Raw genomic sequence first — 27494 nt, forward strand, 5'->3', positions numbered from 1 at the left:
CCAGGCTAGTGCTCTTTCTGCTGTGCCTGCAGCCTCTTTGGTCTTGCCTGTGTGCCAGTGTCATCTCCCCCATCTACATGGCCCCACCACTGTCACCCCCAGCCCCCCCGTGACTGTGCACACTCCAGGGAGACTAACCACAGCCTGGCTCTGTCCCCTTCTCTAGATCGAGCGGCAGCTCTTCGAGGAGACTGTGAAGACCCTCAATGGCTTTTATGCAGAGGCTGAGAAGATTGGGGGCAGCTCCTACCTCGAGGGCTGCCTAGCCTGCGCCACAGCCTACTTCATCTTCCTCTGCATGGAGACCCACTACGAGAAGGTGCCCCCACCCCCCGCCCCACCATGCGTCCCCTCCCTCAGGGCTGCTCATCCTTGTCTGGCTCCTCTTTTTGCAGGTTCTCAAGAAAATTTCCCGCTATATCCAGGAGCAGAATGAGAAGATCTTTGCACCTCGAGGCCTCCTACTTACAGACCCTGTGGAGCGTGGGATGAGGGTTGTATCCTTCCGGGCTGTTCTGTGTGAGGGCACAGGACTGCCAACTAGTAGAGATCCTGGTGAGGCTGCCAGGAAACGGGGCCTCCATTCAAGGTTTTCCCAGGATCCCTCACAGCAATGGTCCTCAGCCCTCCTCTGCCACTGTACGTTACTGGAGGCTTTTGAGTTTTAGGTTTTGCACTTGGTGGGTTGCATGTAATCAGTGCTTAGAATATGCCAGACACCATGTGAAGTGCTTTGAAAATATGAATTCATGTACTTCTCATAATCTTACGGGATGGGTTGCTCTGATTATTCCAAGCAACCTGCTCAGAGTTGTGCAGCTGGTGAATGTGGGAGCCAGGACTTGTGCCCAGGCTCACCCTTAACCACAAAGACCCCTCCAGGAATATACAAATCACCGCATTCATTTACAGGTCCACAGTCTCATGGAATACTCATGGAATTTCCCCTGGCAGGTCCCACTGTCCTGCTTTCGCAGATGAGAGACATGAGGTCTAGGATGAGGTGACTCCCCCAGGGTCTCAGTCCTGGTGGGAGGCTAGACAGGTGTGGGGCTCAGTTCTGTGGACCCCACCTCCACCTGGAATAGTGTGACCTGGGTGTGCACACATCCCTCCCCCCAGGCAGCAGCAACACGAGTAGAATTGCTAAAAAATAAAGTTTACTGGAAAACTGAGGAGAAACAGAGTCAAAAAACCACAGACACCCAGAGTCACATGTTGACAAAGCCCAGTGAGAGGCACTTGTTTTTATTGAGCCTTTACTATATGCCAGGTTTTGTGCTAAGCACTTTATATACGTTTCATCTCCTCTCCCCACTAACCCCAAGATTCTATTCCTAATCCCTATTTTGCAGATGCAATAATTGATGGCTAACAAGTTAGGTGACTGGTGTAAGGTCACGTAGCTTTGTGAGTGCCTGGGTCAGGATTTGAACTCAGGACACTGAAGTTCTTCTCATACTTCCTGTGCAGTAACACCACCTCCCTGGGCACATCTGTGTCCTGAGATATGGTCATTAAACCCACTGGAATGTAAGCTCCATCAGGGCAGTGACCCTGTCTGCTGTGATCACGGCTGTGTGCCTAGCACAGGGGCTGGCCTTACAAGTCTCCCTAATTGTTAGCTAAGTAATGTGCATGGATGGGCTTGGGGAGGGGTCTAGCTCCCAGCCCTCCACAGCCTTACTGTCTAGGCAGCAGCACAAGCCCACGTTCCCATTCCCCTGGCGGCCTCCATCCACTGGTTCACGTCCGAACCCTGCTCAGCAGCAGCTCTCCTTAACCGCCGTGCAGATTGAGATCTCCATCTACGAGGACCGGTGCAGCAGTGGCAGCTCCAGCAGCGGCAGCAGCAGTGGCAGCGGCAGCAGCAGTGGTGGGGGTGGTGGGGCTGGGGCCCGGTGACTGGCCGAGAGTCCCTGTAGGGAGGTGTATGGCCGGAATGAGGGCCTCGCAGACCTGCGGCGGCTGCGCTACCAGAGCACCCGCTTCTGAGTCATTCTCTGGGCCCACCCTGCTGCCGTGGTGGGAGGGAGGGTGATGGGGCTCCTATTTCCTGTAGGCCATCAACCTATGCCCCCTGTCCCTCACCCCCAGCTGGGTCAGTCCATTTCCTGACCTGGGGGCTTTCCTTTCCCGATGGGGGTGGTCTGGGCCACACAGAGACAGATCTTTCTAGGGAAGGCCGGGGTGGGGAGAACACAACCTTAGGCGGCCCCTCTCTTCTACAGCTCCTCTCCCAAGCCCTCGAGGGGGCCCAGGTCTGCCACATAGAGGATTCCCATGCTGCATGACCCCTCATCCCAAAACCATGTCCACCAGGACTCTCTCCCTTGGGCCCTGCGTTCCGTGGCTCTCTCCCAGTGTCTGCTCCTTCTCATGGCCCTGTGGGGCCCCGGCCTGTCTATGATCCTGCCTCCACCGAATTCAGGGTGTGGGGAGATGGGTGCTGTGGTTGGGAGCTGTTAGGCCACTCCTGACCTCTTCTAGACCTAGGGCTTTCCTGTCCTGCAGCCAGAGCTGGGAGGCCAGCTCGGCCTTGCCCAGAAGCACCCAACTCTGAGACTTTGCAGGCTGCCAGGTGCTGGCTGTGGGGCACACAGCCTGGGGCTCTGGGAGGTTATATGGGGGTCTGGAGAAACTTCGTGGAGAGATGTAGTTATGCGGGGCTTGAACCTCCTGAATTGGACCAGTTTCCTGAGATTAGAACCTGTGTGTATGCACGTGCGAATGTATATGTGAGTGCACATGTGTGTAAGTGCAGCGTGCATACATGTGTGAGTCTGCGTGTGTTAGCATGCCTGTGTGTGAGCGCCTGTGTGTGCACCAGTGCAAAAGGGTATGAATGTGGGTGCATTTGTAAGTACACCTGTGTGTGTATATGTGCACATGTGTGCACAAGTGTGCACTTATGTGTGAGTGCATTCATGTGCACGAGCATGTGTGTATGAGTGCTCATGTGTATGTGTGTGTGCAGGTGAGTGCACGTGTGAATGCACGTGTGTGTGAGTGCCTGTGTGTTCCCCTTGGCTGCTAGGCCAATGATTGCGTCTCTGCATCCTGCTGTCTTCACTACCTGATGGTCTGTGACTTCTTCCCTACGTGGGTCCAGCCTGGGCCCTTGTAAATAAATGTCCCAAAGCCCCTTGCCCCTTCCCTAGGGCTACCAGCTTGGCTTTTCTTTCTGCCCTCTCCCCCACCTGCTGACTCTACTGGAAGAGAAGCTGGGGTTCTAGGAGAGCAGAGCCAACCTTTGGTGGCCTTCGGTGCCCCCTCTCAGCTCCCCATGACAAGACAATGGGGCTACAGACACTGCGTGTTCAGCCTGCCCAAGGGCTGGGGCTCTTTCAGGCTTTGTAGACGAGGCTTCTGTGGACCTTCAAAGGTGCCAGCAGCCTGCAGGGGAAAGGCAGACTCCTTCCTTGCAAGGAAAGGAGATGTCCAGCCAATGATGCCTGGCTTCGAAGGCCCAGAGGAGCAGGTGGGATGGGAGCCACCCCTGGGCCTGGTGTCCTGAAGACGGAATGAAGGGGGCTGCCTGCCTCAGTTGGCAGGAGGTGCTAGAAGTGGATGTGAAGACCAGCCACCGCAGGTAGCTTTCTGGAACCTAAGAGGGGCCTGCTTTTCTACTGGACATGGGAGGAGCATATGGGAAGCAAGGGCCTACCCAGAGAGTGGAGAGGGCTGGCCCAGTCCTTGCGGCCTCTGGAAGTCCTGGCCCCAAGTGAGTCCTGGGCCAAGGATCTCCCTGGAGAGCTGCAGTTCAGTGGGCTCCGCCGCAGCACCTGGCCACAGCCTGTGCCCACCCAGGGCCAGTGCGGGCTGGGCATTGTGTCTGACCTGCGCATCTCCCATGGGGGGCCGGGCACAGGCAGTGCCATGGCTTTTTAGTTTTTCTTTTTTCAATAAAAGGACTTGCCCAGCGTGAGGCTCTGTGATGCTTTTCTCTGCCCCATGATGATGGAGGGTGAGTTCTGTGCCCCAGGACCTGTGTGGGGATGCTTGGCTGCCTGAGCCAGACCTGAATGGCGGGCAGGATGGACCCTGTCTTCTTGGAGCTTGTAGTATACTGGGGAGGCAGACACTTCAGCGCCTCTAGTCTGAAATCTTCGGGGCACTTGCAGCCTTGGGCGGGGGAACAGGTTAGACTGAAAGCCAGGCCAATAGTAATCAATTAATTATATCAATAAATCCTCATTTCTTGAGCTCTTCCCTTGGGTTGGGTCCTGTTGGGAGTTGGATCACACGGGTCACTCAGAGCTGAAGATGAGAAAGTAGCCAGATGATCGCTTCTCAGCTTCTTGGCTAAGATCAAGTGTGGAGAAAGTAGCTGGGTGTTGGAACCTAGCAGAGTTGTGTCCTGTCATTGAGGTCCAGAGAGGGTGGGTGACTTGCCCCAGGCCACACAGCTGGTTGACAATGACAGGGCCCAGGTCTCCTGATACCACAGGGATGGCACCCAGGAAGCTGCCCGAGCCTGCAGGGAGGCTGGAGTCACATACTCATGTCTGTTCCTAGAGAGGAGCTCATCAGACTGTGGGGACAACGGCTCCAGCCTCTGGGGTGGGGGCTGGGCAGTCCCCTCTGGGTGGTTTTCATGCTTGTTCTCACTGCCGATAAGGGCAGCTTGGTGCTTGCCTGAGCTGTGTGCAGCCTAGACTCACTCCCTGTGCTGGAACCTGGGCCCTGTGTGGGTTGCCACAAGTGAGGATGTTCTCTTAACATGTGGGCAGGTTCATTCTGTTTTGGGATAGGAAGTTTGTTCTACCCCGAGGCCAGATTTGAACCCAAGCTCAGCTCTTCTAGAGAGGAAAGGGTGAGGATTTACTAAACCGGTAAAACCAAATCCGGGTGCTTATTTAACTGAGAGGCATTCAGTCTGTCCATTTTCATAGTAATCATCATAAACAACAGTGGCTGACATTTATTTGGCACTTCCTATGTGCTAGGCACTAGGCTAAGACTCTACATAATCAGTCATTCGATTCTCACAGCAACCCTCTATGGCATGGATTCTTACTTCCCATTTTACATATGGGGAAACTGAGGCTCATGGAAGTTAAGTAACCGGTAAGTGGCAGATCTTGGCTTTGAATCTAGGCAATCTGACTCCCAACTGCAGGGAAGAAGACAGATCCAGTCTCAGAGGCCCCTTAGCAGCTTGAGGGCCTCAGCCGTCCTGGGATTAGGATCTGGCAGGTTCTCAGGGAAGGACCTGGAGCTATGCCTGAGGCAGGGCTGGCACCTCCACTTCCAGGGCATCACAGGAGTGTGGGTGGGCTGTGCTCGTGGGCATGCGGGACCCAGGGGCAGCCCAGTGAAGGGCAGTGGGGGACCCGACTCACTGTGGGCCTGGGGAGGTGTGGTTTCTCTGCCGGCTTAGTTACAGGCAGTGGCCTGTCTCTCCGGGGTCTGGCTGTAGCCATGTCCCTGCACCCACCTTGCCAGCCTGGGACAGGCCCCGTCAAGACCCAGTAGCAGCTCCGGCCTCAGCCAGACTGTCCCCAGGTCCCATGTGAGGCCTCAGCCACCCAGGCATGCCCCAGCCAGCTCCTGAAGCACGAGCTCCTCTCACCTCGCCAGCACCCTGCTGTCTGGCTTCCTTCCTTTGGCCGCAGGCAGGGTGTTTGTGAAACCACAGGGTTTACAGAAGCTCAAGATGCCACTGAGCGGCTGAATTGTGCACTGCACTCGGGGAATCAAAGGCATTGGCAGAAAGAACTAGAGCTGTTGTGAAACGCCCACAGCTGCCAGGCTGGCAGCCACTGCCACCTGCAGGGATTTTTCTGTGGTTTCCAGAGGTGCAGGACAAAGGTGGAGTCCGGTGACTTTCTCCCTACAGCCAGCCCCTGGGCTGTCTTGGTGGCACCGCTAGCCTAGGAAACTCCACATCCCCCTCCACACCTCTAGAAGGACTCACAGTGAGGGGGGCCCAGGCAGGAGGCGTCACCACCTGGTTTGGGTTTTACTATTCACCCAGGGTTAAGGCAAGACAAACACCACTCCACATCAGATCTGAATTTGAGCTCTGGCTTCATGACATTAACACATGAAGACTCTTGGAGCCTCAGTTTCCCCAGCTGTAAAACAGGGAGACTAATACCTCACAGAGTTGTTTAGACCCAAGGTGTTCAACTTTGGTGGCAATGGGTGTCACATAAGAGTATGAAAAACCACCAATGCCTGATCCCACCCCCAGAGATTCTGATTTAATTGTTTTGGGGGACAGCGTGGGCATCAGGATTTTAAAGAGTTCCCCTGGTGATTCTAATGTGAAGATAAGGCTGAGAATCCCTGGTTTTGACGGTACCTGCAGCCTATAAGCCTTTCATAGGCCTCTGAAAATGTCTGAGACCTGAATAAAAAGTTTTTGGGTTCCACAAAAGCAGCCAGACACAAAAAAGAGTATGCACCATGTGGTTCCCCTTATATGAAACTCAAAGACAGGCAAAGCTAGTCTTTGGTGTTGGGAGTCAGCACCAAGATTACCCTGGGTGGGGGTAGCGAGTGGATGGGGACCTGGGGGGCTTCTGGGAGCTCAGGATGTTCTCTTTCTTGAGCAGAATGCCAGTTACACAGGGGTGCTCACTTCATGAGAATCCACCAAACTGTACACTTAGGAGCTGTGTATTTGTACGTACTAGTATATATCACTAGTCCTAGTCTGCATGAAATAGATCATGGGTACTAGTTTGTACAAACTAGTACTCGTGATATATTTCAATAAAATTCACCAAAAAAGCCTATTGGCTACAAAATAGGAAAAGAAAGGACAAACTTCAAGTTAATGTTTTGTGCCAGGTGTGGTGGCTTACACCTGTAATCCCAGCATTTTGGGAGGTCGAGGCGGGTGGATCACTTGAGGTCAGCAGTTTGACACCAGCCCAACATGGCAAAACCCCGTCTCTACTGAAAATACAAAATTAGCTGTGTGTGGTGGCACAAGCCTGTAAACCCAGTTATTCAGGAGGCTGAGGTAGGAGAATCACTTGAACTTGGGAGACAGAGGTAGCAGTGAGCGGAGATCACACCACTGCACTCCAGCCTGGACAGCAAGAGCAAAACTCCATCTCAAACAAACACACAGACAAGAAATTAATGTTTTGCCAAATATCTGGAAATGTAACACACATACCAAACAGACAACTGCAACTGTTACTGTGTGTGTGTGTGTGTGTGTGTGTGTGTGTGTGTGTGCGTGTGTGCTTGTGCGTGTATGAAAATGTAATGTCTGCTCTGTTGAGGGTGGGGCCTCTAACAGGGAAGGTCCCTGACGCCTAAGAAAATCTTAAAACAGCCCAGGTTCACACCCAGGAGTTCTTAACCTTGACCCGACTGCATTCATGTGCATATTATGTGCCGTTATCTGAGGAGAGAATCTACAGCTTTCAGCAGATTCTCAAAAGGGTACGCAGGCCCCTAAAAAGGTTAAGAACAATGGGTCTTGAGGAGTCAGGGAGAAACTGCCCAGTGAATGTGCTTGGCATGAAATAGGTGCGTGGTAATGTCAGTTTTTTTCCTTCCTTTCAGAGCCCAGCCTTTGGGGGTTCTGCATGACCCTTCTTGGGGGACTTGTAGGAGGATTTATTCTCCTGGCAGTGCCAAGGGCAGCCTGCACCAAGCTCACAGCTCTTCCTCCAAGAGGATGTTCAAAGGGCCCCCCATTTCAGCATCTGCTGGACAGCAGAACTTCGCATGCAGAATCCTGGGGCTGCGTTGGGTTTTGAACCAGGGACAATGGAGGAGGTGGGACAGTGTGAAGGGAGTCAGAAGGCTGTGCCAGCTGCCCGCCTTCCCAACTCCAGCAATTCACTTCATTTTCCTGAATCTCAGCTTTGTCATCATGAGAATGCATCTATTTATAAATGATCATCTGTTTCTCCAGTGTAAGGTATTACTGTTATTGCAGAAGTGACACTAGGACCTCATTATATAATGGCCTCATGATATAGATTTAGAGCAGGCTTCAGATTCTGGCATTGAGTAAACAGATTTTTTTTTTTTTTTTTTTTTTTGAGGCGGAGTTTCGCTCTTGTTACCCAGGCTGGAGTGCAATGGCGCGATCTCGGCTCACCGCAACCTCCGCCTCCTGGGTTCAGCCTCCTGAGTAGCTGGGATTACAGGCACGCGCCACCATGCCCAGCTAATTTTTGTATTTTTAGTAGAGACGGGGTTTCACCATGTTGACCAGGATGGTCTCGAGCTCTTGACCTCGTGATCCACCCGCCTCGGCCTCCCACAGTGCTGGGATTACAGGCGTGAGCCACCGTGCCCAGCCAAGTAAACAGATATTTATCCAAGGGTTCACTGATTCCCTAACAAATGCCAGGAACATTCATGTACATTATTATTCCATTTAATTCTCAAACACTGGGGTATTGAAATGTTATTTTACAGATGAGGAAACTGATGCTCTAGGTGGTCAGGTAGCTTGACGAGGGCCAGTAAGTGTCAGAGCAAACACTTGGACCTAAGTCTCCAACTCCAAATCGAGAGAGACTGCTCTACCTGGATTGACTCATAAAGACCGAAGACAGATTCCAGACCAGAGAGAAACTCATGGGCAAATGCAGACCCAGAAAAATTAGCTTTGCAGGGGCATGAAAATGTTGGTTATTTTGGAGTAATTCAAGTTATTGATTTCTGTAATGGAAAAGTGATTGGGAATCAGCTACCACCTGAAAACGGTGCTGAGTGAGGCCCCAAGAAGCGGGAAATGTTGCACACAAGCTTACACACAGCTTACAAGACCTCAGCGATGGCGAGGGTCCTTTTCCCTGCTGCCCCCAATTAGTCAGTACCCTGCTCAAGGGCAGGGAGCCTGTCTTATTCATTCCCCCACCCACCTCCCTCCCCCTGTCCTAAGTGCTTGCCACAGGGCCTGGCCCTGGCCAGGTGAATGGAAGATGCTGCCCATCTCAGGCTGGCAGGAAAAGCTGAACCTAGACAGATATGTCATCTGCGAACCCCTGGGGCAATGTGCCACTGAGAAGCAGCTCAGAAAAATGCATACAGGCAGTAGCCACTGAAGGATACAATCCACCTGCCACCTGCAAGTGGTCACCTATAACTCAGTTAAAGAGCGGTTGTAGTGACCCCAGGCCACTCCCTGAGCTGGGCAGCAGCTCTCAGTGATGCTGTCCTGGCTGTGACATTGTGGTTCCACTCATGACCTCTACCTGTCCTGGGAGAGGAGGGTAGGAAGCGTGCGTCCCCCCCTAGTCAGCCCTGCCAGGCATTCCCCGAACACCATTTTGAGGTGGTGAAATCCTTCTGGTGCTGAATGCTTTGCTTGGGAGATCAGGGCCTCGGGGCCTACAGAGTGAACTACTGTGAGCGGCTGGCTGGCTGGGTAAGTGGATGGATACAGAGAAGACGGGTGTAGGGAGATGACTGATAGATCGGAGATGAGTGAGAGGCCTGCCTGGCTTGAGATGGATCCTCGCAGACGATGGAGAGGCAGGTGAATGGATGGGTACCGATCGCCCCTGGGCTCCCCAGTGCAGATCTAAATATAGGGCTGGAGCTCTTCAAAGGGAAGAGCTGTGTTAACCCAGTCCCCAAATGAGCTCTGCATTTGTAACTCTGAGTGATGGATGTGTCTTGTTGGGAAGAATCCTTATAGGTCTAATATTGCCCCAGTTAATAGCTTATGGATTGCTGTAAAGTCAGGGATTGCTGGAAGCGAAACCGGGAGGTGAAAGGTCCTGGTACAGATTTTATGACAGTATCTGCATTTCATCACTCAGGCTGCAGCAAGTGCCTTACAGGCTTTACCTCGATGAAGCCTCGCAAGGCTACGAGGATTTTATAACTGCCTCCATTTTGTGGGTGAAGAAACTGAGGCTCAGAGATGGAATAACTTGCTTAAGGCTACTTGAGAATGCCTGGGTGGAGGGTCTGGACTTGAAGTCCATCTGACCCCAGAGTTTCAGGGTGAAGAGAAAATTTTAAGGACAGGTAAAAGGAAGGGAGAGAGGAGGGCCATAGGATTTGTGCATAGCTCTAAGAAAGAACAAGGCATTTTGGCACATGAGACACCTTTGCAGTGGGAGGAGGTACTGAGACTCTCTGATGGCTGTGTGCCCCGAGGGCGGCCCCAGGTTTCCTTTTCCCTCTCTTTCTTATGTCAGCCTTCCAGGGCTCTAAACCTTGAGTCTGGGGATGTGAACTGCAGAGAGGGTGTGTGTTTGGCTCACGTTCCTTCCTTTGGCTTAAACTTGTCCCTCTGCCATGGTTCCCACAAGCAATTGGGGAATGAGGATGTGCTTTTCCTCTGTTCCATGAGCTCTGCAGCCAGGTCTGGGGTGGAGGGAGGGAAGTCAGTTCTTAGATTTGGGTGGAGAGTGCATTAAATGACTCTGGGGGGTGAGATCTTTCCTGGCTGCTCTGGGGCTGGCCATGAAGAAGGAGAAGCAGCTGCCTTTAGGGGAATTATTCTGGCCCCAGACTGCTTTCCTGTTGGCAGGCAGGCAGATGGCGTGAGGCTCTGGGTGGGACGTTCTGGGAAGGGGTGATACAGATTCTTCATCTGCCATACCGTTCTCCTGACCCTGTGTCCCTCCTCACAGCTGAACAGGCTCCTCTCTGCACTCGGGACCTCCGTTCAGATCTGTGTTTAATCTCGGCGGTGTTCCAAGGTCCAAGTGTGGTTCTTCTGTTACTTGGTGGGCATGTATCCTGACTCAGTTTCCATGTCAGCAAAGTGGGAAGGACAAGCCCTGCCTCTCTTATTCCTGAACTTGTTCATACATTTAGGCTTCTGGAATACTTGGAGCTTTCTGGAGAAGGGTGCTGGGAGCAGTCTGGTAGCTGAGGTCTTTTGAGAAACAGGCTGAGCAGGAAAAAGGACCAGACGCAGGGCACAGGTGCCTTGGGAAAGATGCAGCTCCTTTTTGGGCCTTGGTTTCCACGTCTGAAAAGGATGGGACAGGACTAGATGATTTCTCAGGTGTTCTTGGATTTAAAGCTCTAGGATTCTGAGATTGTTGAGGGCCAAATACCCAGGCCAGCTCACTAGCTCCCGGTGACCTCTGCTCTGTGTGTCCCAGTCCATGCCATGCCTGCCCGGCTCAGTTCACCTTGTTTTATGACTGTTCTCTCTGGGAATGGCACTACTTGAGAATTCTGCTGAACATAGCACAGCCCAGGCCCCAGGAAGGGTGGCTCTGCCCCTTATGGCCATTTGCCGTCTTTTTCTGTTGAATCTGTCAGTTCCTTGGAGGTGGCCCCTGTCCTCCCCGTGTCTCTCACTGCAGGTGTCCTGGGTGGCAGCAGGGTGCACCGGGAAGCACAGGAGCTTTGGCACTGAATGGGCCCAGGGCTTCTTCCTAAACATGGCTACTTAATAATAATCAAACTCTAATTTGTTGGGGGCTTTCTCTGTGACAGGCACCATGTCAAGTCTAATATAATAACTCTCTGAGGTACTATCCCCATCTTGCAGATGGGAAAATTGAGGTTCAAAGACATCTTACCTACTTTAAGTCTTTGCTCAATGCCTCTTTCTCAGAGAGGCCGACCCTCACCCACCCTGTTTAAAATGGCATTCCGCCTCCATCCCGCTCTCCCAAATGGCCCTGATGCTACTCTTCTCCAGCTGTCCATAGCACGTATCATGCTGTAACACGCACAGACTTTCCTTATTCTGGGTATTGTCTAATGCCTGCTGTGCCTTGCTAAGGCAGAGACCTTTGCTAGTGTTGGTCACAGATGTATATCCCAAGCCACTAGAACAACACCCAGCACATAGTAGGCATTCAGTCACTGTACTCGCATGAAAAACCGGTTAAATAACTTCCCCAGGTGTCAGTTACCAGGAGATTGAACAGCACAAGGCTTAAGAACCCAGGCTTTGGAGCTAGTCATGAGTTTGAATTACAGCTCTTGCCACTTTAACTAGTTATGTGACCTTGCGTAACTTACTGTTTCTGAGCCTCAGTTTCTTTGGTAATAAAATAGACTAATAACATTTATGTTGTGGGATGGGTGTGAGGATTCATGGAGACATGGTTGTAAAGTTCTTGGCATATGGCAGGCATTGCGTAAATGTTAGGTGCTTTCCCGGAGGATGTTTTTCTTCTCTCTTGCATCTCATTTTCCCTCTGATGGCCGATTTTTTGACCAGTTCACTGTCAACAGTAGTTCCTTAGAGGGCAAGCCACGGTGGGAAGGGCTGGCATAATCTGTGGTGTTAACCAGCCTATGTTTTCTTGCCTTCCTTCCAGGATGTGCCTGTTGCTACGGAGACACAGCAGCAACCCCTGGCTGGTTCCTGGCCCCTGTGGCTGGGGTTCTGGCCTCATAGAAGGCTGGCCCTGGGGACAGGGAGGAAGGGAGGGGCTCAGTTTGCCTTCTGGGCTGCAAATCTGGGTGGAGGTATCAGCCTGGAATCTGTTGGAAGAACTTGGCTGGCTCCCTGTGAAAACGAAGCGCTCATCTTCTTTCCTCCACGGGGCTCTTGGATTCTGGAGTGGAGTTCCTGCTTGGGCCGAGGTCCAGAGGCACTGGTCTGGGTGTGATGCCCAGACCCTGGGAGGGGGCCATAGCAGCCAGAGTGACACATAATCAAACTCCTGGCCCTCCGAATGGCACCTTCCCAGAATAGGGTTGGCAACCGCGTAGATGCTTGAAGAGGCCTGGTGGATGGTTCACCATTCTGCCTCAGCGAAGGCTGGCTGAGCCCGCCTGGCGAGGGAACTCTCAACATCAGCGAGCACTGCCATCTCTTCTTGCAGACTTGAATGTGATCGTGGGGAGGACTGTTACAGATCACTCGGCCTCCAGGGGCTCCATTTTTCCCTTCCAAACCCTGCTCTTGATTCTGGGCAACATGAGCGACTGTGGCTTTTGCTTAAGCCAATTCACCACCCCAAATGAAGAAGGGAGTGGTAGGTGAGAGTGCCAGCCGATAGCCAGACTCCCGGGATCCGATCCTGCCTTCATCTGTCCAGGCTGTGTGACCCTACACAAACCATTTAGCTTATCTGCAAACTTGAGATAATTACAGCACCTTCCTCTTGAGATTATTGTGAGGATTAAATGAGATGATTATTTTAAAGAGTTTAGATTCAACCCAGACATGCTGAGCCCACTAAATGTAAGCCATTATTGTCACTTTAAGGGGTACTTGAGCAGAATAAAAATGGTATTATTATTTGACTTTTCTTGCAAAATGGGGGGTTGTGGCATCACTGGCCCACCTTGCTGCTGGAGTTGTGGCTGCCTTGCGCAGGCAGGTGGGGCACAAGCTTCCCATTTGCATAATCCCTTCTGGGTCCATTTCATTACTTGACTGCCCCTAAAGGCATTTGCTATTTTTGTTACAAATTCAAGTGTAGCATAAGCCAACAAAGATGTCAGGAGCCCAGGTGGGGCTAAGGGACAGGGAAAAGACAGACTTATCTGTGCACAGGAGGAGAAGGGAAGGGTTTGGGCTCCCATGGGTCTCAGAGAAAGGGATTAGAAGAAAGAGGGGGACTGGAGTGCTGAGCCTGGGTAGCTTGGGGGTGGCTTTGCACCCACAAACCTGTGACTGGTATAGCATAGACCAGTAGATGCACTGAATTTGAGGCACCTGCCCAGAAAGCCTGTATTGCTAGCCCAATGAGGAGGCCCTGTCTTTTTTTGGGTGGTGGGGGTAAGTAATGTTGAGTGGGTTCGATATCCACCTGTCCTCTGTATCTTTCAGCCTTGTATTTCTTTTAACACAAGCATCTTGGAGGCAGGGGACTTGTCCACGTCATTAGAGGGTCCTTATCACATTCCTTGTGGGAGGAACCTAGTGCTTGTCATACAGGATATTCTTAATAAATGTTTGCTGAATGAATATGTAAATGAATGACTGCAGAGAGCTTGCTTTTTGGTATAGCAACCTGATAATTCAGCTTGACTTTTTAGAAAGCCCCTTGGTGTACCACTCCCATCCCATGCACTTGACTCCTCTACCTGGCTGGAGGGAAGGCAGCATAGGGGCGGCAACCATGTCACCTTCACTTACCATTATATACCTATTATATACCATTATATACCAGGCCTGGCTCAGTACCTGGCTCATAATAGGAGCTCAATCAATATTACTTTCACTTACCGTTGTATGCCTAGAGCCTCTCAGTATCAGGCACATAGTAGGGGCTCAACAAATATTACTTTTGCTTGCCATTGTTACCTTCACTTGCCATTGTAGGCTTAGAGCCTAGCCGATTATTTGGCACATTGTAGGTGCTCAATCATTATTTGTTGAACTCATGAATGAATCAAACGGAAGCCTTATCCTGGAGTCTGAGTGCTATGGTGGTGCTCTTATCAGCTGTGGGAACTTAGAAGGCCTCTGTAACTCACCGGACCCCACCCGCCCAACACGGTCACATGACACAGATATACCCTGTTACATAAAACTCAGTGTGCAGGCATTTATTGGTTATCACCTATAAGGCATCATCTGAAGTCTGCTGTCACCCTGAACCCCCTAATGTGCTTGGCAGGCTGTCTCTGTAGTTCGCCTGTCCCTTACTTCTTGTGCTGTTGTGTATGGCCAGTCGATGGGCAGTGTTATCTTGTCATTGACCACTGCATTCGGAACCATTCCTCCGTGGGTTTTGGGTTTTACTTATTTCACCATCTTAGATTCTCCACTTGTTCATTTTTAAAAAGGCAGCAGTTTCCAGAAGGACCAGGGAATAGTCCGAACAGTGACAGCGCTCCCTGTTACCCCTCTGACAAGATGGTGTGGTGGGAAAGGGCTCCGGCCCTGGCTGGGGGACAGTGGGCTCTGTGACCTTGAACACTTCAGCTCCCTGAGCCTTGTCTCTGGAGCCCTTTCAGATCTTTAATTCTATGTCAATACACAGGAATGGGCTTTCTAGAAGTGGAATGATTTTTAAGTTGGTGTATGCTTTTCAGGGAAATTGTAGCTGTTTTCATTTAAAAACTTTTCATTTATGCTCCTGTTCTGAGTGTAAAAACAGCACTAGCTACAATGAATTCATATTTTGTGATTTATTAGGAGTATTACTATGATATCAGAAAACGGTAGGGTTTTTTTTTGTTGTTGTTGTTAAATATGTTTTTAAAAGGGTTGCTGCATTCTTAAGTGTGATTTTATTATATCCTGGGATGATTTTTTTCCCCATGAAGAATAGATCTATGTTTTATAACAAGCCCTCACTACTGAGGCTGGTTGTGAGCATATTCTATGGCGTTACATCATTCCCAAAGGGTGTTCTGGCTACAGGAACACTCCATTTTCTAAGCAGATTGCAGAGACCAAGCAGCAAAGTTCTTTCTAGAAATCAGAGTAACTTGAGATGAGCCATGCCTAGGTCCAGCCAGACAGTGAGGAGTCTTAGAAAGGAAAGGCCCCTTAGGGATACATCAGCCCAACACTCTTGCCATTTACATTAGGGAAACCGAGGCCCAGCATGGAGAAGTGACTTCCTGCAGGTAAAAGGCCCAGAATGCACACTCCATTTCTGCCCCTCACTCATCACACATCCTTCACTTGGCCCAAAACCTGCTCCCTGAAATGTGAACACTGTTGTACACAACCAAACCTCTGCTGGTGCCTGGGGGTGATACCTGCTCTGTGTGATGATCTGCTGTCGAAGCATCCCATGGTGGAAGGCCTGCTGCTAATTTAGCATTCTAATCAGTTCTACTTACCCCAAACCCTTTTTTTTCATCAGCTTGGCACTAATATCTAGCAGAGAGTTTATTGGCATAACATTTCTCCAGAAAAGAGGCTGGAAGGTTTAGCAAGTTCAAATGATAACATTTTTATCAAGAGTCCCAAAGGACCACGCTTTTCCCTCCCATCACCACCACCAACACCAGTAAGGCTTTCTCTAGCACAGGAAGACAGGGACAAAAAGCAGAAACAGCATAGGCCAAACCAGCAGGCACATGGTACATCATCGGATCAACCAGCAAGCAACCACCTGGGAGCCATCTTTGTTAAGGGCAAAATACCGTGCTCACGAGACACTGGAGGATACAAGACTATCTTGATTCTTCTGAAGGAGTGAGGGAGGCTGGATGGGGTGTTGGGGAGACTTTCCTTTTCTGTTTTCTCAGAAAACATGCAAAGAAAGGCTTCATAAACAACTAAGGTTGCGTCAGTATCTCCCAACTTTCCCTTTTCAAAGATGGCCACCCCTGCTGTCCATTCAGAGGGAGCACGCAGCAGAATCTACTGGGCGTGGAGAGAGAGACAGGCAGCAGGAGAGAGATTTAGTTTTCCACAAAGGCTGTTAGTTTAGTTTTGTTTTTTTCCTTTATTGATGGGATTTAAAGTGCATATAACTGAAGGCAAAGTCCAAGGCCTAGAGAAAGATATGAGGCCCGAGAGAGAGGCTCAGAGATTCTAAAGGCGGCGGAAGAATACCCACCTAAAAAGGCCACTTGAGCTGCAAAAAGGATGGGACAGGGAGATAGAAAATGGGAAAAAGAGAAAGGGGGTGGGGACAGGGTGGAGGTAGAGGAAAGAGTTTGGGAAGAAGAAATTACCAGTTTAGAAATTCAGCCAAAGATGAGTAGTAGGAGTTAGTTTACATCCCAGCTATGAAAATATGGGCTGACTTCAAGGCAGGAACACTTGTTTTAGGAAAGGTAAGAAGAGTGATAGCCTCAGGACACAGCATCCCCCGACCCTTCAGGTGATGGTAGAAGTGATGGGGCTTCTCCAAGCCTCTGCCATGGTCTTCCCTGGAGACCCAGTGTGGGTTAAAGGAGACACTATCCAGCCAAAAGAAGGAAGGGGCTAGGGACCTTGATCTGGGGCCTACTCAGAGCTCCCCAATGGAAGGCAACTTCCCGTCACTACTGGACTCTGGCTGGGGTCCCACTCACCCACACAGGCCGTGCCATCCTCGTTGGGCTCATAGCCCCGACTGCACCTCTTGTTGGTCCGGCACCTGTAGCTTCCATAGGTGTTGACACATACGGGCTTGTCTCGAGGGCACACGAATGGAAACTGGATGCATTCATTGGTGTCTGCAAGGCGAGGGGAACCACTCACCATGAAGGTGTGGGGCAGCAAGTCCTGGCCCAGGCTCTGTCTGCCCCATATATGGTCTGGCTTTGGGAATGTGCCTTCCTCTCTGGGCTTCAGCTCCCTTGGCTGGCTCCTCGTGTACTTGGTCTTTACATGCTGAGGGGCACTCAGGCGTGGTCCTGGGTCCTCTCTTCTATCTACCACAATCATTCTGGGTGATGTCTTCACACATGGATGATTCCAAAAGTTCTATCTCCAGTCACAACCTTTCCCCGTGGCTGCACACTCGTGAGTACAATGACTCATGACCTACTTAACAGCTCCAGTTGGATGTCTAAGATGCACCTCATGCTTAATATGTCCGAAATAGAGCTCCAGATTCTGCCCTGCCCTTAAACCTCTCTTGCCCTCTGTTCTGTCTTCTCTAGCTCAATCGATATCCCCTTCATCTATCAGCTGCTCAAGGAGTAATCAGAGCGACCCTGATTCCTCCGTCTTTCTTACCCCCTGCGCAATTTCACAGCAGAGCCTGTCCACTCTGCCCCACAGTCCACCTCTGTCTGTCACCTCTTTCTCACTCCTCTGCCAGCACCCAATCTCCAACCATTGTGATCTCTTGCCTGGATTTCTGCAGCTGCCTCCTCAGAATACCTGCCTTTCCCACTTCCCTCCAATCCACTCTGCAATTCAGCAGCTAAAGTGAGCCTTTAAAAATGTGAATCACATCATATCACTCTCCATTTAGCTTCTAAGGCTCCTACTAGCAAAATGAAGACTCCCTATGGGAGCCTCACAGACTCTCCATTATCTCCAGACCACGCTGGCCTCCCTCCTCTTCCTCGACACATGAAGGCTTTGTCCTGCCTCCTGCTTTTAGCTCCTTCCCTTCCCTCAGCTCTTTCTGGGCCTGGATCCTTCCCATCCTTTAGGTCTCAGCTCAAAGTCTTCCTCCCAGACCGTTGTGTCTGGAACAGTCTCCAGGGAGCACCTTGCTCAGAGGGTCCTGAAATCATCTTGTCCAGCTGTGTGGTCATGCGTTCAGGATCTGTCTCCCTGCACTAAATGGATGCCCCTGTGGGGGAGGTGGAACTTGGCCTATATTCCCCACTCCCAGCACGGCACCTGCTGTATACAAGGCACATCACTGCCTGTTGGGTGATGAAAAGGAAGAGGAGGCTGAACTGGTGACCTCAAAGGGTCCTTGCAGCAGGGAGAGAAGACTCTGGAATTTCTGTGCACGTGCACTGTGTGTTTGGAGTGGGGCTGGGTGGGGATGTGGAGAGTGCAGGGGAGTCATTTCCTCCTCCAGCCACCCTTGACAGCACTGCTCGTGCACCTCCCCACCTGCGCTCCTTTGTCCAGACAGTGCCCTTCACTAGAACCCTGCCTCCCCTCTCTATGCCTGCCGAACTCCTCCTCATCCCTCAGGGCCCAGCTTAGACCTCACTTTCTCTAGGGCACCCTCTAGGACCCTCCCTAGACTGGTTTAGGACTACTGCTTTGTAGGCTCCAAGCCCTTGCCCTCCCCTATCTGGGCTGTGATCACACTGTGTGGTTGTCAGCTGTTTACTTGTGTGGCTCGCCATTGGTTTTCAGCTCCTGAGAGTGGTATCTGTCTGTTTACTCCTGTATCTCAGTAGCAAAGAGCTAATGAGTGGCTGCAGAGTAGTTTTGGGAAGAATGCTGGATAAGTGTTCAAGGAAGGAGGGATCCTTGGCCTGACCCCTCATTGCTGGTCACTGGGATGGCAAGTGTTGGGGTGAAGGTCTCCTGGACACTGAGCTTCTAGGCTGCCCCTTCCCATTCCAGGCCCTTGGGGACTTTCAGAAGGTTTTTGGACCCTCAAGGAGCTGCCATCCTGGTAGTGCTGCAGCTGCCTGCCTGCCCCAGTACTGCGCCAGGCTGCAGTCTTTCTTCCACACTGCTACCACACTCCATACACTATTTTGCCCCAATGCCCTTGACAATGCCCGCCCTTGCCTGCCAGCCTCCTTGCTTGCTGCTCCACTGGCTGACCATGGTGTGTGGCTATTCCCCTGTGCCAGGGTGGTGGCATGTCTCCTTCCCATGTGCACTTTCTCGGTACTCACGGCAGGGAAGCACTGCCAGTTCCCAGAACCACAGTGATTCAGCCTGTGGGTCAGTAACATAACTCTCACCCTGGTGAGTCATGTGGCGGTTGTCTTGGCATCTGGAGTCCCAGGACAAACAACACCCTCTTCTGTCCGCCTTTCCACCCCTTTCTTGCACAGTGGGCCTTGCCATGGGTCAGGCGGGCATTCCCCAGGGAGATTCCTCTGCCCCACACCCTGGTGCCTGCAGGCAACTCACCCATGCAATGGCCATTTTCCTGCTGGGAGAATCCTTGGCCGCACTGCAAGGTGGGCAGAAGCAGAGACATGAGTGAGTTGAGAAGGTCCCATCCCAGGTTCCCTTCCTAGTCATGGCCACAGAGCAGCTGTCGCCCTAACCACAGTGTGAGGTGCCACTCTCTGCGCTCTGGGCCTGGGGAGATCCCCCTCCCTTGTAGAACCCTTCCTTTGCGCTGAGAACAAGAGCCCCAGGGGAAGGCCATGAATGGATACAGTTCAGACTCTTGCTCATTTCCCTGTGTAGGGGATCCACGTGCCGGAGCTGGGATGCCCAACAGAACTGTCCCTCTTGTAGCATTGCCCTGAGACTGAGGCTGGGTCTGTCAGGTCAAAGTGTAATGAGGGCTGGGAGATGCTTTTTGAGGCATCTGCTCACTGCCCACACCCCCTTCTCCGAGAACTTCCCCCTCACATGGGCGGGTGCCCATAGCCATGCTTGTGTCCCACCTCTCTGGCCAGGGCCGATGGGTGGACATCCCAGCAGGAGAGAAGACTCAAGGCTTTGTAGCAAGAATTTGAACAAACTGACTCAGAGACTTGAGAGTTGGGAGCTGGTCTTGCCAGGCTGTGGGGGCTCTGCCATGCCCATATGGGGGTCTCAGAGACAGCAGCCTGGGTTGGGGCAGGGGACTCAAAATGTAACACACGACACAAAATGTCAATCCATCATACCGACGAATGAGGTGGGTGGATGGGGATTGTTGGGGAAGAGAAGCCCCCTCTCCTCCCAAAGCCAGTGCACTGACAAAGGTCCTTGAGCTTCTAGGGCTAAGGCCATCAAGCTGCCACAGTTCCTACTCATCCTGAGCTCTCCTGAGTTTTGTGAGTAACCCTTCTTATAAGCCCCCTTCATTTGTGTGATTTTGGGTGGGTTCCTGTTACTTGCCACCAAGTGAACCCCATCAGAGTTGGAAGGACACTGCCAAGGTGGGTCCGGAACTGCTTCTCAAAGAGCCCCTAGAGGGGCCCTGCTGCAGGCTCTGAGTCCCACCCTGGGGCAACAAGAGGTCTTGTCAGAGACTGGAAAGAACCAGGAGGGCAGCAGGAGACCTGGGGTCATCTCTTAACTCTGCTTACAACTGGCTGTGCAGCCTTGGTGGGCCTTGGTGGGTTTCCTCTCTTAACCTCGGTTTTCTTCCTCTGAAAAAGGGGTGCAAAAATGCTTGCCCTGCCAATACACCAGGGCTTCTGTGAGAAGCAGAAGAGACGTGGGTGTGATGGTGTTGTGCAAACTACAAATGGAGGGATCAGCATGAAGCCTTCGCTTTGCCAAGAAGATTTCCATCACTCTAGAGGCTGAGTTTACAGATTCCTGGGAACCCAGCTTCAGCCCGTGGGGTTGTGGGTGGTGCCTGCTTTTCTGGTTATGAGGCCCAGATGCCTTTGCCCACCTCCAGGGGGGCTGGGTCCTGAAGTGTGTCCTCATCCCGGGGGTAGGGGATCTCCAGCACCGAGTTCATCTCCCCGCTGGCCACGTTCCGGCTCACCATCTTGCCATCTGGCCACGTCACCTCCACACTGCTGGCTTCATCTTTCCCTGAGGGACAGAAGGAGAGAGCGTCAGCAGCAGAGGAGAACAGGAGGCTCTCAGCAGAAGTATCAGCATCAACAAATTGATCCATTGAATACAGGCATGAATTGGCACTGTTGTAAGTGCTAGGGAAATGGTGAATGAGACAGATTTGAGGTCTCTCCTCTCTGGAGCAAGGCTGTCCCATAGACCTGTCTGCAAGGATGGAAATGTTCTGCATTTGTGCTGTCTAGTACAGTAGCCACTGGCCTGTTGAGCCCTTAAAGTGTGACTTGTGTGGTTGAGGAGGTGAATTTTCAATTTTAGTTAACTTGAATTAATTTACATTTAAAAGCCACACATGGCTGGTGGCTGCCATGTTGGATAGTGCAGCTCTCAAACTTATGTTCTAGCAGAGAGGCCAAGCATCGGGAGGCTGTATTGGAGGATATAGTAAGGCCTGTGATAAGCAAGTTGTCTTTGGAGTCTGGGGTTCAAATCTTGGCTCTACCCCTTACCTGGTATGTTGGAAAAAGCATGCCGGGGAGTGGATGGGAGACCTGGGGACAAATCCCAGCTTTGCAGCTAACTGGCTTTGTCATCCTGGGAATGCTTCTTGTATTTCTATTTACTGACCTCTGCTAGGGGCCAGGCTCTCTCTTGTCACTGGGGATACCCCTGTTCTCAAGGAGCTCCCATTCCAAATGCGGAGACAAGCAAACAGACGAATAAATAAATCATGTCAGATATTGACCAAAGTTAGGCAAGGGGGTAAGGAGGAGCTGGGGGTTGCCAGGGCCTTCTCTAGTCAGGTGATTAGGGACTCCCCTTTAGGGAGCGGGCATTTGAACTGAGCTCTACATAAAAACTTGGAAAAAGAGCTGGGCATGGTGGGCTCAAGCCTGGAATCCCAGCTACTCAGGAGGTTGAGGCAGAAGGATCGCTTGAGCCCAGGACTTCAATTCCAGCCTAGGCAACATATTGAGACTCTGTTTTTGTGGGGGGAAAAACAACAAAAAAACCAAACCTTAGAAAAGATGGAGTGATAAAGAGCTGGCAGGTGGAGGACAGGGGAGAAAGCCCATTCTACAAATCTAAGATGCTTACAGAAGATAATGGGAAGCTCAGAGACATTCACAGTGAATCCATTCGCACACATACCTAAAGCAATGTGCTATATCATTGGTGGAAAGCAGGCTGGAAAGATTTGTCAGATGTTTCGGCACTGTCAAAGCTGGCCCCAGCTCCCTATGTAAGGAAATAGGCCATCACTGTGGCAAGGTCAGGCTAATGGTGATGGATCGGAGTGGGGAGGAGGCGGGGGCTGGGCCTCACCTTCAGGGAGAGGCTGCTCTCAGGTCAGCCCCTGGGAAGGAGGGTCAGGCCCAGCAGACAGGGGGAAGGCACAGCTCACTCTATCACCCACCAGGGCTGAGCAGATGTGGGGACACAGGGTCCCGCAGGGGGCCTAGAAATCAACACACTCCCCCAAACACCATTCCCGGGCTAAATAATCCATCACCCACATATATGCACTATTATTTTCCCTAACATGTAGATACTGTTAGAAAACAAATTAAAATTGCTGTTGAATGTATATTCGCTTTTGGCCGTTACTATCCACCAATGAATTTTACGACGATGGCTACCATGGGAGTGGAGGGTAGTGGGCAAAATATCTTGATGTATAAAAGGGGTTCCCCTATTTTAGCAACGGGGTTTTGGAGGCCACATGCAGACTTGGAGGAGAATCTCTGTGTAGACTACGAGTAGAAACCATTGTGTGGGCATGGAGGAAGGGAGCCGGGGTGCTGGCTGGAGGACCTGCAGTGAGAGGGGTTCCAGAGGGAGTTACGCCTTGTGAGCCACAACCCCAGCTTCTAGATCCTTCCTGTATTTGGTCTCCTTTTGTTCTCCCACCCTGGCCTCCAGGGGAGTCTCACTGGAGTGTCCCAGCCTTGCTGCTGCCGTGCTGTGAGTCTATAAGGGCCAGGACCAGAGGCTACACTCGGAAGAGTCCATGGAGACGCAGCTCCTGCCTTCATGGGCATGGCAGACAGCAGCAACAGGAGAGGCTCAGAGGCAGAGGCTTGTCCTCAAAGGTCAGTTTCTCTGCCCATAGGAAGATCCCCTCCTTCCAGGCCCAACCTTACTGTTCTGGGTTTTGCTTTATCAAGCAACAAATTATTTCTTATCAATCCCTCAATCTATAAGAATTCCTTCTGCAGAATGGGGGTGAAAATGGGACTGGGGAGTGCCAACTACAGATTTTTTTTTTTTTTTTTTTTTTTTGAGACGGAGTCTTGCTCTGTCACCCAGGTTGGAGTGCAGTGGAGGGATCTCGGCTCATTGCAACCTCCGCCTCCTGGCTTTGAGTGATTCTCCTATCTCAACCTCCTGAGTAGCTGGGATGACAGGCATGCACCACCACACCTGGCTAATTTTTGTATTTTTAGTAGAGACGGGGTTTCACCATGTTGGCCAGGCTGGTCTCAAACTCCTGACTTCAAGTGATTCACCCTCCTCAGCCTCCTAAAGTGTTAGGATTACAGGCGTGACCCAACACACCTGGTCAGATTTTTTTCTAATTTGAAATAGAAAAAAAATTTGAGGTGCAAGAGATTTGGCATTTCCAGGGTGTATAGTGCCCAAATTAAGTGGCACATGTAAAAGGTAAACATTTGCCATTAGAAGGAGACAACGGCAAATGTTTCTTACCTAAGCCTGCAGAACAGCTACAGGAATATATTTTCCAGTCTGACTGAAGGGCCACAAAGGACTCAAAAGAGTCACCAAATATTCATAGACAATCACAGATTTGCATGTGGTACTTAGTCTTTTTTTGAGATGGAGTTTTGCTCTTTTTGCCCAGGCTGGAGTGCAATGGTGCAATCTTGGCTCACTGCAACCTCTGCCCCCCGTGTCCAAGCGATTCTCCTGCCTCAGCCTCCTGATTACAGCATGCATCTGTATTTTGTATTTTTAGTAAAGATTGGGTTTCTCCATGTTCATTAGGCTGGTCTCAAACTCCTGACCAGGTGATTCACCCTACTCGGCCTCCCAAAGAGCTGGGATTATAGGCAGGAGCCACCGTGCCTGGCCCCACTTAGTTTTGAGTCCTGCTTCCTCAACTTCCTCCAGATACAGACCTGGTGCAGGATACCTGGGGCTATGAGATAAACAGGCCTCAGAAAGCACAACCAGCAGGACTCCCTCCTCTGCTGCTGTTTTTTGCTGCCTTCGGCTTCCTCTCTGGGCCCCTGTTTCTTCATCTGTAAGATGGGGGTGCTGGCTGACAGCCTTACCACTCCCAGGAAGCGCAGCCTTTCTACCATGGAGCAGGAGTTCACCGTTCACCTCAGCATCCCCAGCACCATCAGCTCTCGGACACGGGGTCTCCCTGCAGTTCCCAAAGGGCTTTCAGGTGCTGGTAATAACAGTGAACACTGACAACGTGCCCCAAGCCGTACCAGGTGCTTTACGATGTTAATGCATTGAAACTTCACATTTCCACGAGGAGGGTGCCAAAGTTATCGTTTTCGCCTTAGAGATGAGAAGGCAGAGCCGTGGAGAGGTGCAGTGATTTGCCCAGCTAAGACTGAGAGATCCCAGGGCCCGTATCTGCTATGCTCCTGTTACCCTGCCCACCCTATCCCACACCCAGCAGCCACCATATGCCAGGCTTTGCACAGGGATTTGGGATTCAGTAGTGAATGAGACAGACCCAGCCCCCATTCTGATGATTCCCGTGGGAACAGTGAATACAAGTGATCTTATTATAAGCTGGGGACGTGCCACAACAGCACTGCTACCACGTGGTGAGAGATGTGGGTCATTTCATTTAGGTATTGCAGGAGGAGTAAGACTTTGTGAGGCGGAGAAAGGAAAGAAGGAGCATTCCAGGGAGAGGATACAGTGTGGGCAAAGGTACAGCAGCGTGGAAGGGCAAGTTGCATCTGAAGATCAGGGAGAAGTTCCAAGCGGAAAAGAGTGGGAGAATGTGTATCAGAGGGAGGGGAGGGACTTCAGTCTTCACACCTAAGAGGTGGGTGTTTTATCCCCATTCTCCAGATGTCAACATTGAGGCTTGACAAGGTGAAGTGACTTCCAGGTATCTGAGCTAGAACTGAAACCCAGTCTCCTGTCCTTAGGCTCAGCCCACCCCTCTGCCCAGGTGGTCTGCATAACATCTTAAGTCTTTCTTGGGCTGCACAACCTAGGGGGACTGGCTCCCAGACACTGCACACCAGCAGCTTCGAAGCCGGCCAGGCTGCCAGGCCTGTATGTAGGGGAGGGCTGAGCAGAGGAGCACCCCCCATTAACCAGCAGAGACACGAGGTCATGAGCAGCAGTGAGTCACCTCTGCCAGCTTTTAAAAGACAGAGGCCAAGGAGGCAGAGAGAATTACACTTTTCAGAAGAATTACAAACAAAACAGATGGTGGGAATACAGTTGGTAGAATATTTTTGCACTTTAATAAAGCAATTTTTATGTGGGCCACTGAATTTCCCTTCCCTAAATGAGCACCAGCCAGCCGCAAGGCAGCTCTGAGTCACCTGCAAACAATTAGCTGAAAAGACGGTGGCGTGTGGGGGTGGGGCTGGGGACACCAGCGATGGTGAGAGTGGGGGATAGGGTGACTCCCAGTGGGTCTGGTGGAGGCAAATAGATGATTGGTGTTTTTATTTTCTGGGTTTGGGAGTGGGCTGCCTTGGCCTGCTGCCAGCTGGGAAGTGGAGGGTGGCATGTGGAGCTTGGGGGTGGGTTCCGTGCAACCAGGGTGGCAGTGGGGGAGCGGTCGATAAGGGCTGTAAGCAGAAACGCTTACCCTGCATGCAGGAGGAGCAGGGACAGGCCAGGGTGGAGAGGGGCTGCAGAACATGGTGGGAGGCTCCACTGAGCAAGGCGGGGTCCACTGAGAGAGGATCCCACAACAAGATGTCACTGTGAGAGCTCTGCACAGCAGAGTGGGCCCTCTGGGAACCCCCATGCTGACACCCACTGCCTGCGGACGGAGGTAGGGAGTACTGGTGAGGGTCTGCTCCTCTGGGACGCGATGTGCACAGGGCAATACTGAGGCTGTCTGGGAAAGGCACACGTGTGGACTCACATACATGTCCACGTACCTACACACGTGCACCACACCTTGCTGCGAAGGAGCCAGCACGTGACTCATGAAGGCAGGAAGGGGGCAGGGCCCTGTAGGCAGGCGAGCTGAAGCTTTGTGGGTGCAGGCCCCTCCCCTTCAGCCCACTCTTCTGGGGACAGCCTCAGCTGGACCCTGCCTCTACTTCTGCTACATACGGGACCTCAAGGCAGGCCTTTCTCAGATTCATGTTGTAGACATCCCCACTTCTCATCCCAACTGCTGAGAACTGGAAACAATCTAACTGTCCATCCAGAGGGGACTTGGTAAATAGGTTATGACTGTGAGTGCCACCTCTCAGTGAAATACTCCACGGCACTAAAAGGAAACGAGAGATATGCACAGACGTGCAATGTTGTCCAGAGTGTGTACACACACACACAGACACACACACATTCTCTCTCTCTCTCACACACACACACACACACACACACACACACACACACACATTCTCATGTACACCCCCTCCCCACTCTTCTCTCTCTCTCTCTTACACACATGTGCATATGACAGCTCTCACTCTGTTACCCAAGCTGGAGTGTGCAGTGTTATGATCATAGCTCATTACAGCCTCAAATTCCTGGGCGATCCTCCTGCCTCAGCCTCCTGAGTAGCTGGGACTATAGTCTTGCACCACCATGCTGGCCTAATTTTTGTAGAGAGAGGGTCTCTCTATGTTGCCCAAGCTGGTCTTGAACTCCTGGCCTCAAGCAATCCTCCCTCCTTGGCCTCCCAAAGCATTGGGATTATAGGTGTGAGCCACTGCACCCAGGCTTGAACATATGGTTAAGGGTAGGGGACGGGGAAGCAAGTTACAGAAACAATTGGAAAGTAACATTATGTTGATTTTGAAAATTGCCAAGAAGTATATATCTGAAAGTGCGTTCCTGTGCATATGACACATAATAAAAGCTTATCACAAGTATGGCCTGTCCAACCCGGACCACTGTGTTGGAAAACTGCTCCTTGCCCCTTCCCCTTGGCACTCCTAATCCATTCCTCTGTTCTGCATTTGCCTATTTACTATGTGTATTATGTGTATAAGCTCCTTCTACTGGAACGTAGGATGGCTTGTGGCAAGGATCTTCAGTTTAGTGTCTGGCACACAGTAGGTGCTCAGTAAATATGTAGTCACTAAATTAATCAAATGGTATTGAGGGAAGGTGAAGGAAGAAACATTTGCTTTTTCCTTAATATTCCAAACATAGTGGTCAGATGATGAGTAATTTTTACTTCTTTTAAAAATAATTCTCTAAATTTCCTATAGTCAATACGCATTATTCTTATAATCAGAAAAAAGAAGTTTTCCAAAGCATTCCCATTCTTTGGACTGGATCTTTCCACTTGTGGGCCTTTGGCCATGCCACCCTAGAAGGCCTCCTTAGGCCTTCTACTATACTACTATACTAGACCCAATTCCAGTCCCTCTTCCTCCGGGAAGCTGCCCAGAACAAAACTGATTTCTCTTGCCTGGGT

The 27494-nt window shown here is 51.3% G+C and overlaps 1 protein-coding gene across 4 annotated transcripts in view; it reads right to left on the minus strand.

The window, feature by feature from the left end:
- Positions 1 to 1143: 1143 nt before the first annotated feature.
- The window catches only part of CRTAC1 (cartilage acidic protein 1), a 161842-nt gene continuing 135491 nt past the window's right edge, over positions 1144 to 27494 (minus strand). Inside the window, exons 12-15 of one of the 4 annotated variants that reach the window (XM_032281221.1) lie at positions 20754 to 20899; positions 19322 to 19364; positions 16846 to 16989; positions 1144 to 1919 (exon numbers count right to left, since the gene is read on the minus strand). In XM_032281221.1, the coding sequence (XP_032137112.1) occupies positions 1780 to 1919; positions 16846 to 16989; positions 19322 to 19364; positions 20754 to 20899 (473 nt within the window). In that variant the 3' untranslated portion in view covers positions 1144 to 1779. Of the gene's footprint in view, positions 1920 to 15691; positions 16190 to 16226; positions 16404 to 16845; positions 16990 to 19321; positions 19365 to 20753; positions 20900 to 27494 lie in introns of those variants that run through there. The other 3 variants (XM_032281224.1, XM_032281223.1, XM_032281222.1) reach the window with 3 other exon arrangements.

Source organism: Sapajus apella, unplaced genomic scaffold, assembly GCF_009761245.1.
Source record: "Sapajus apella isolate SASKATOON/1434 unplaced genomic scaffold, GSC_monkey_1.0 scaffold13, whole genome shotgun sequence".
Lineage (NCBI taxonomy): Eukaryota > Metazoa > Chordata > Mammalia > Primates > Cebidae > Sapajus > Sapajus apella.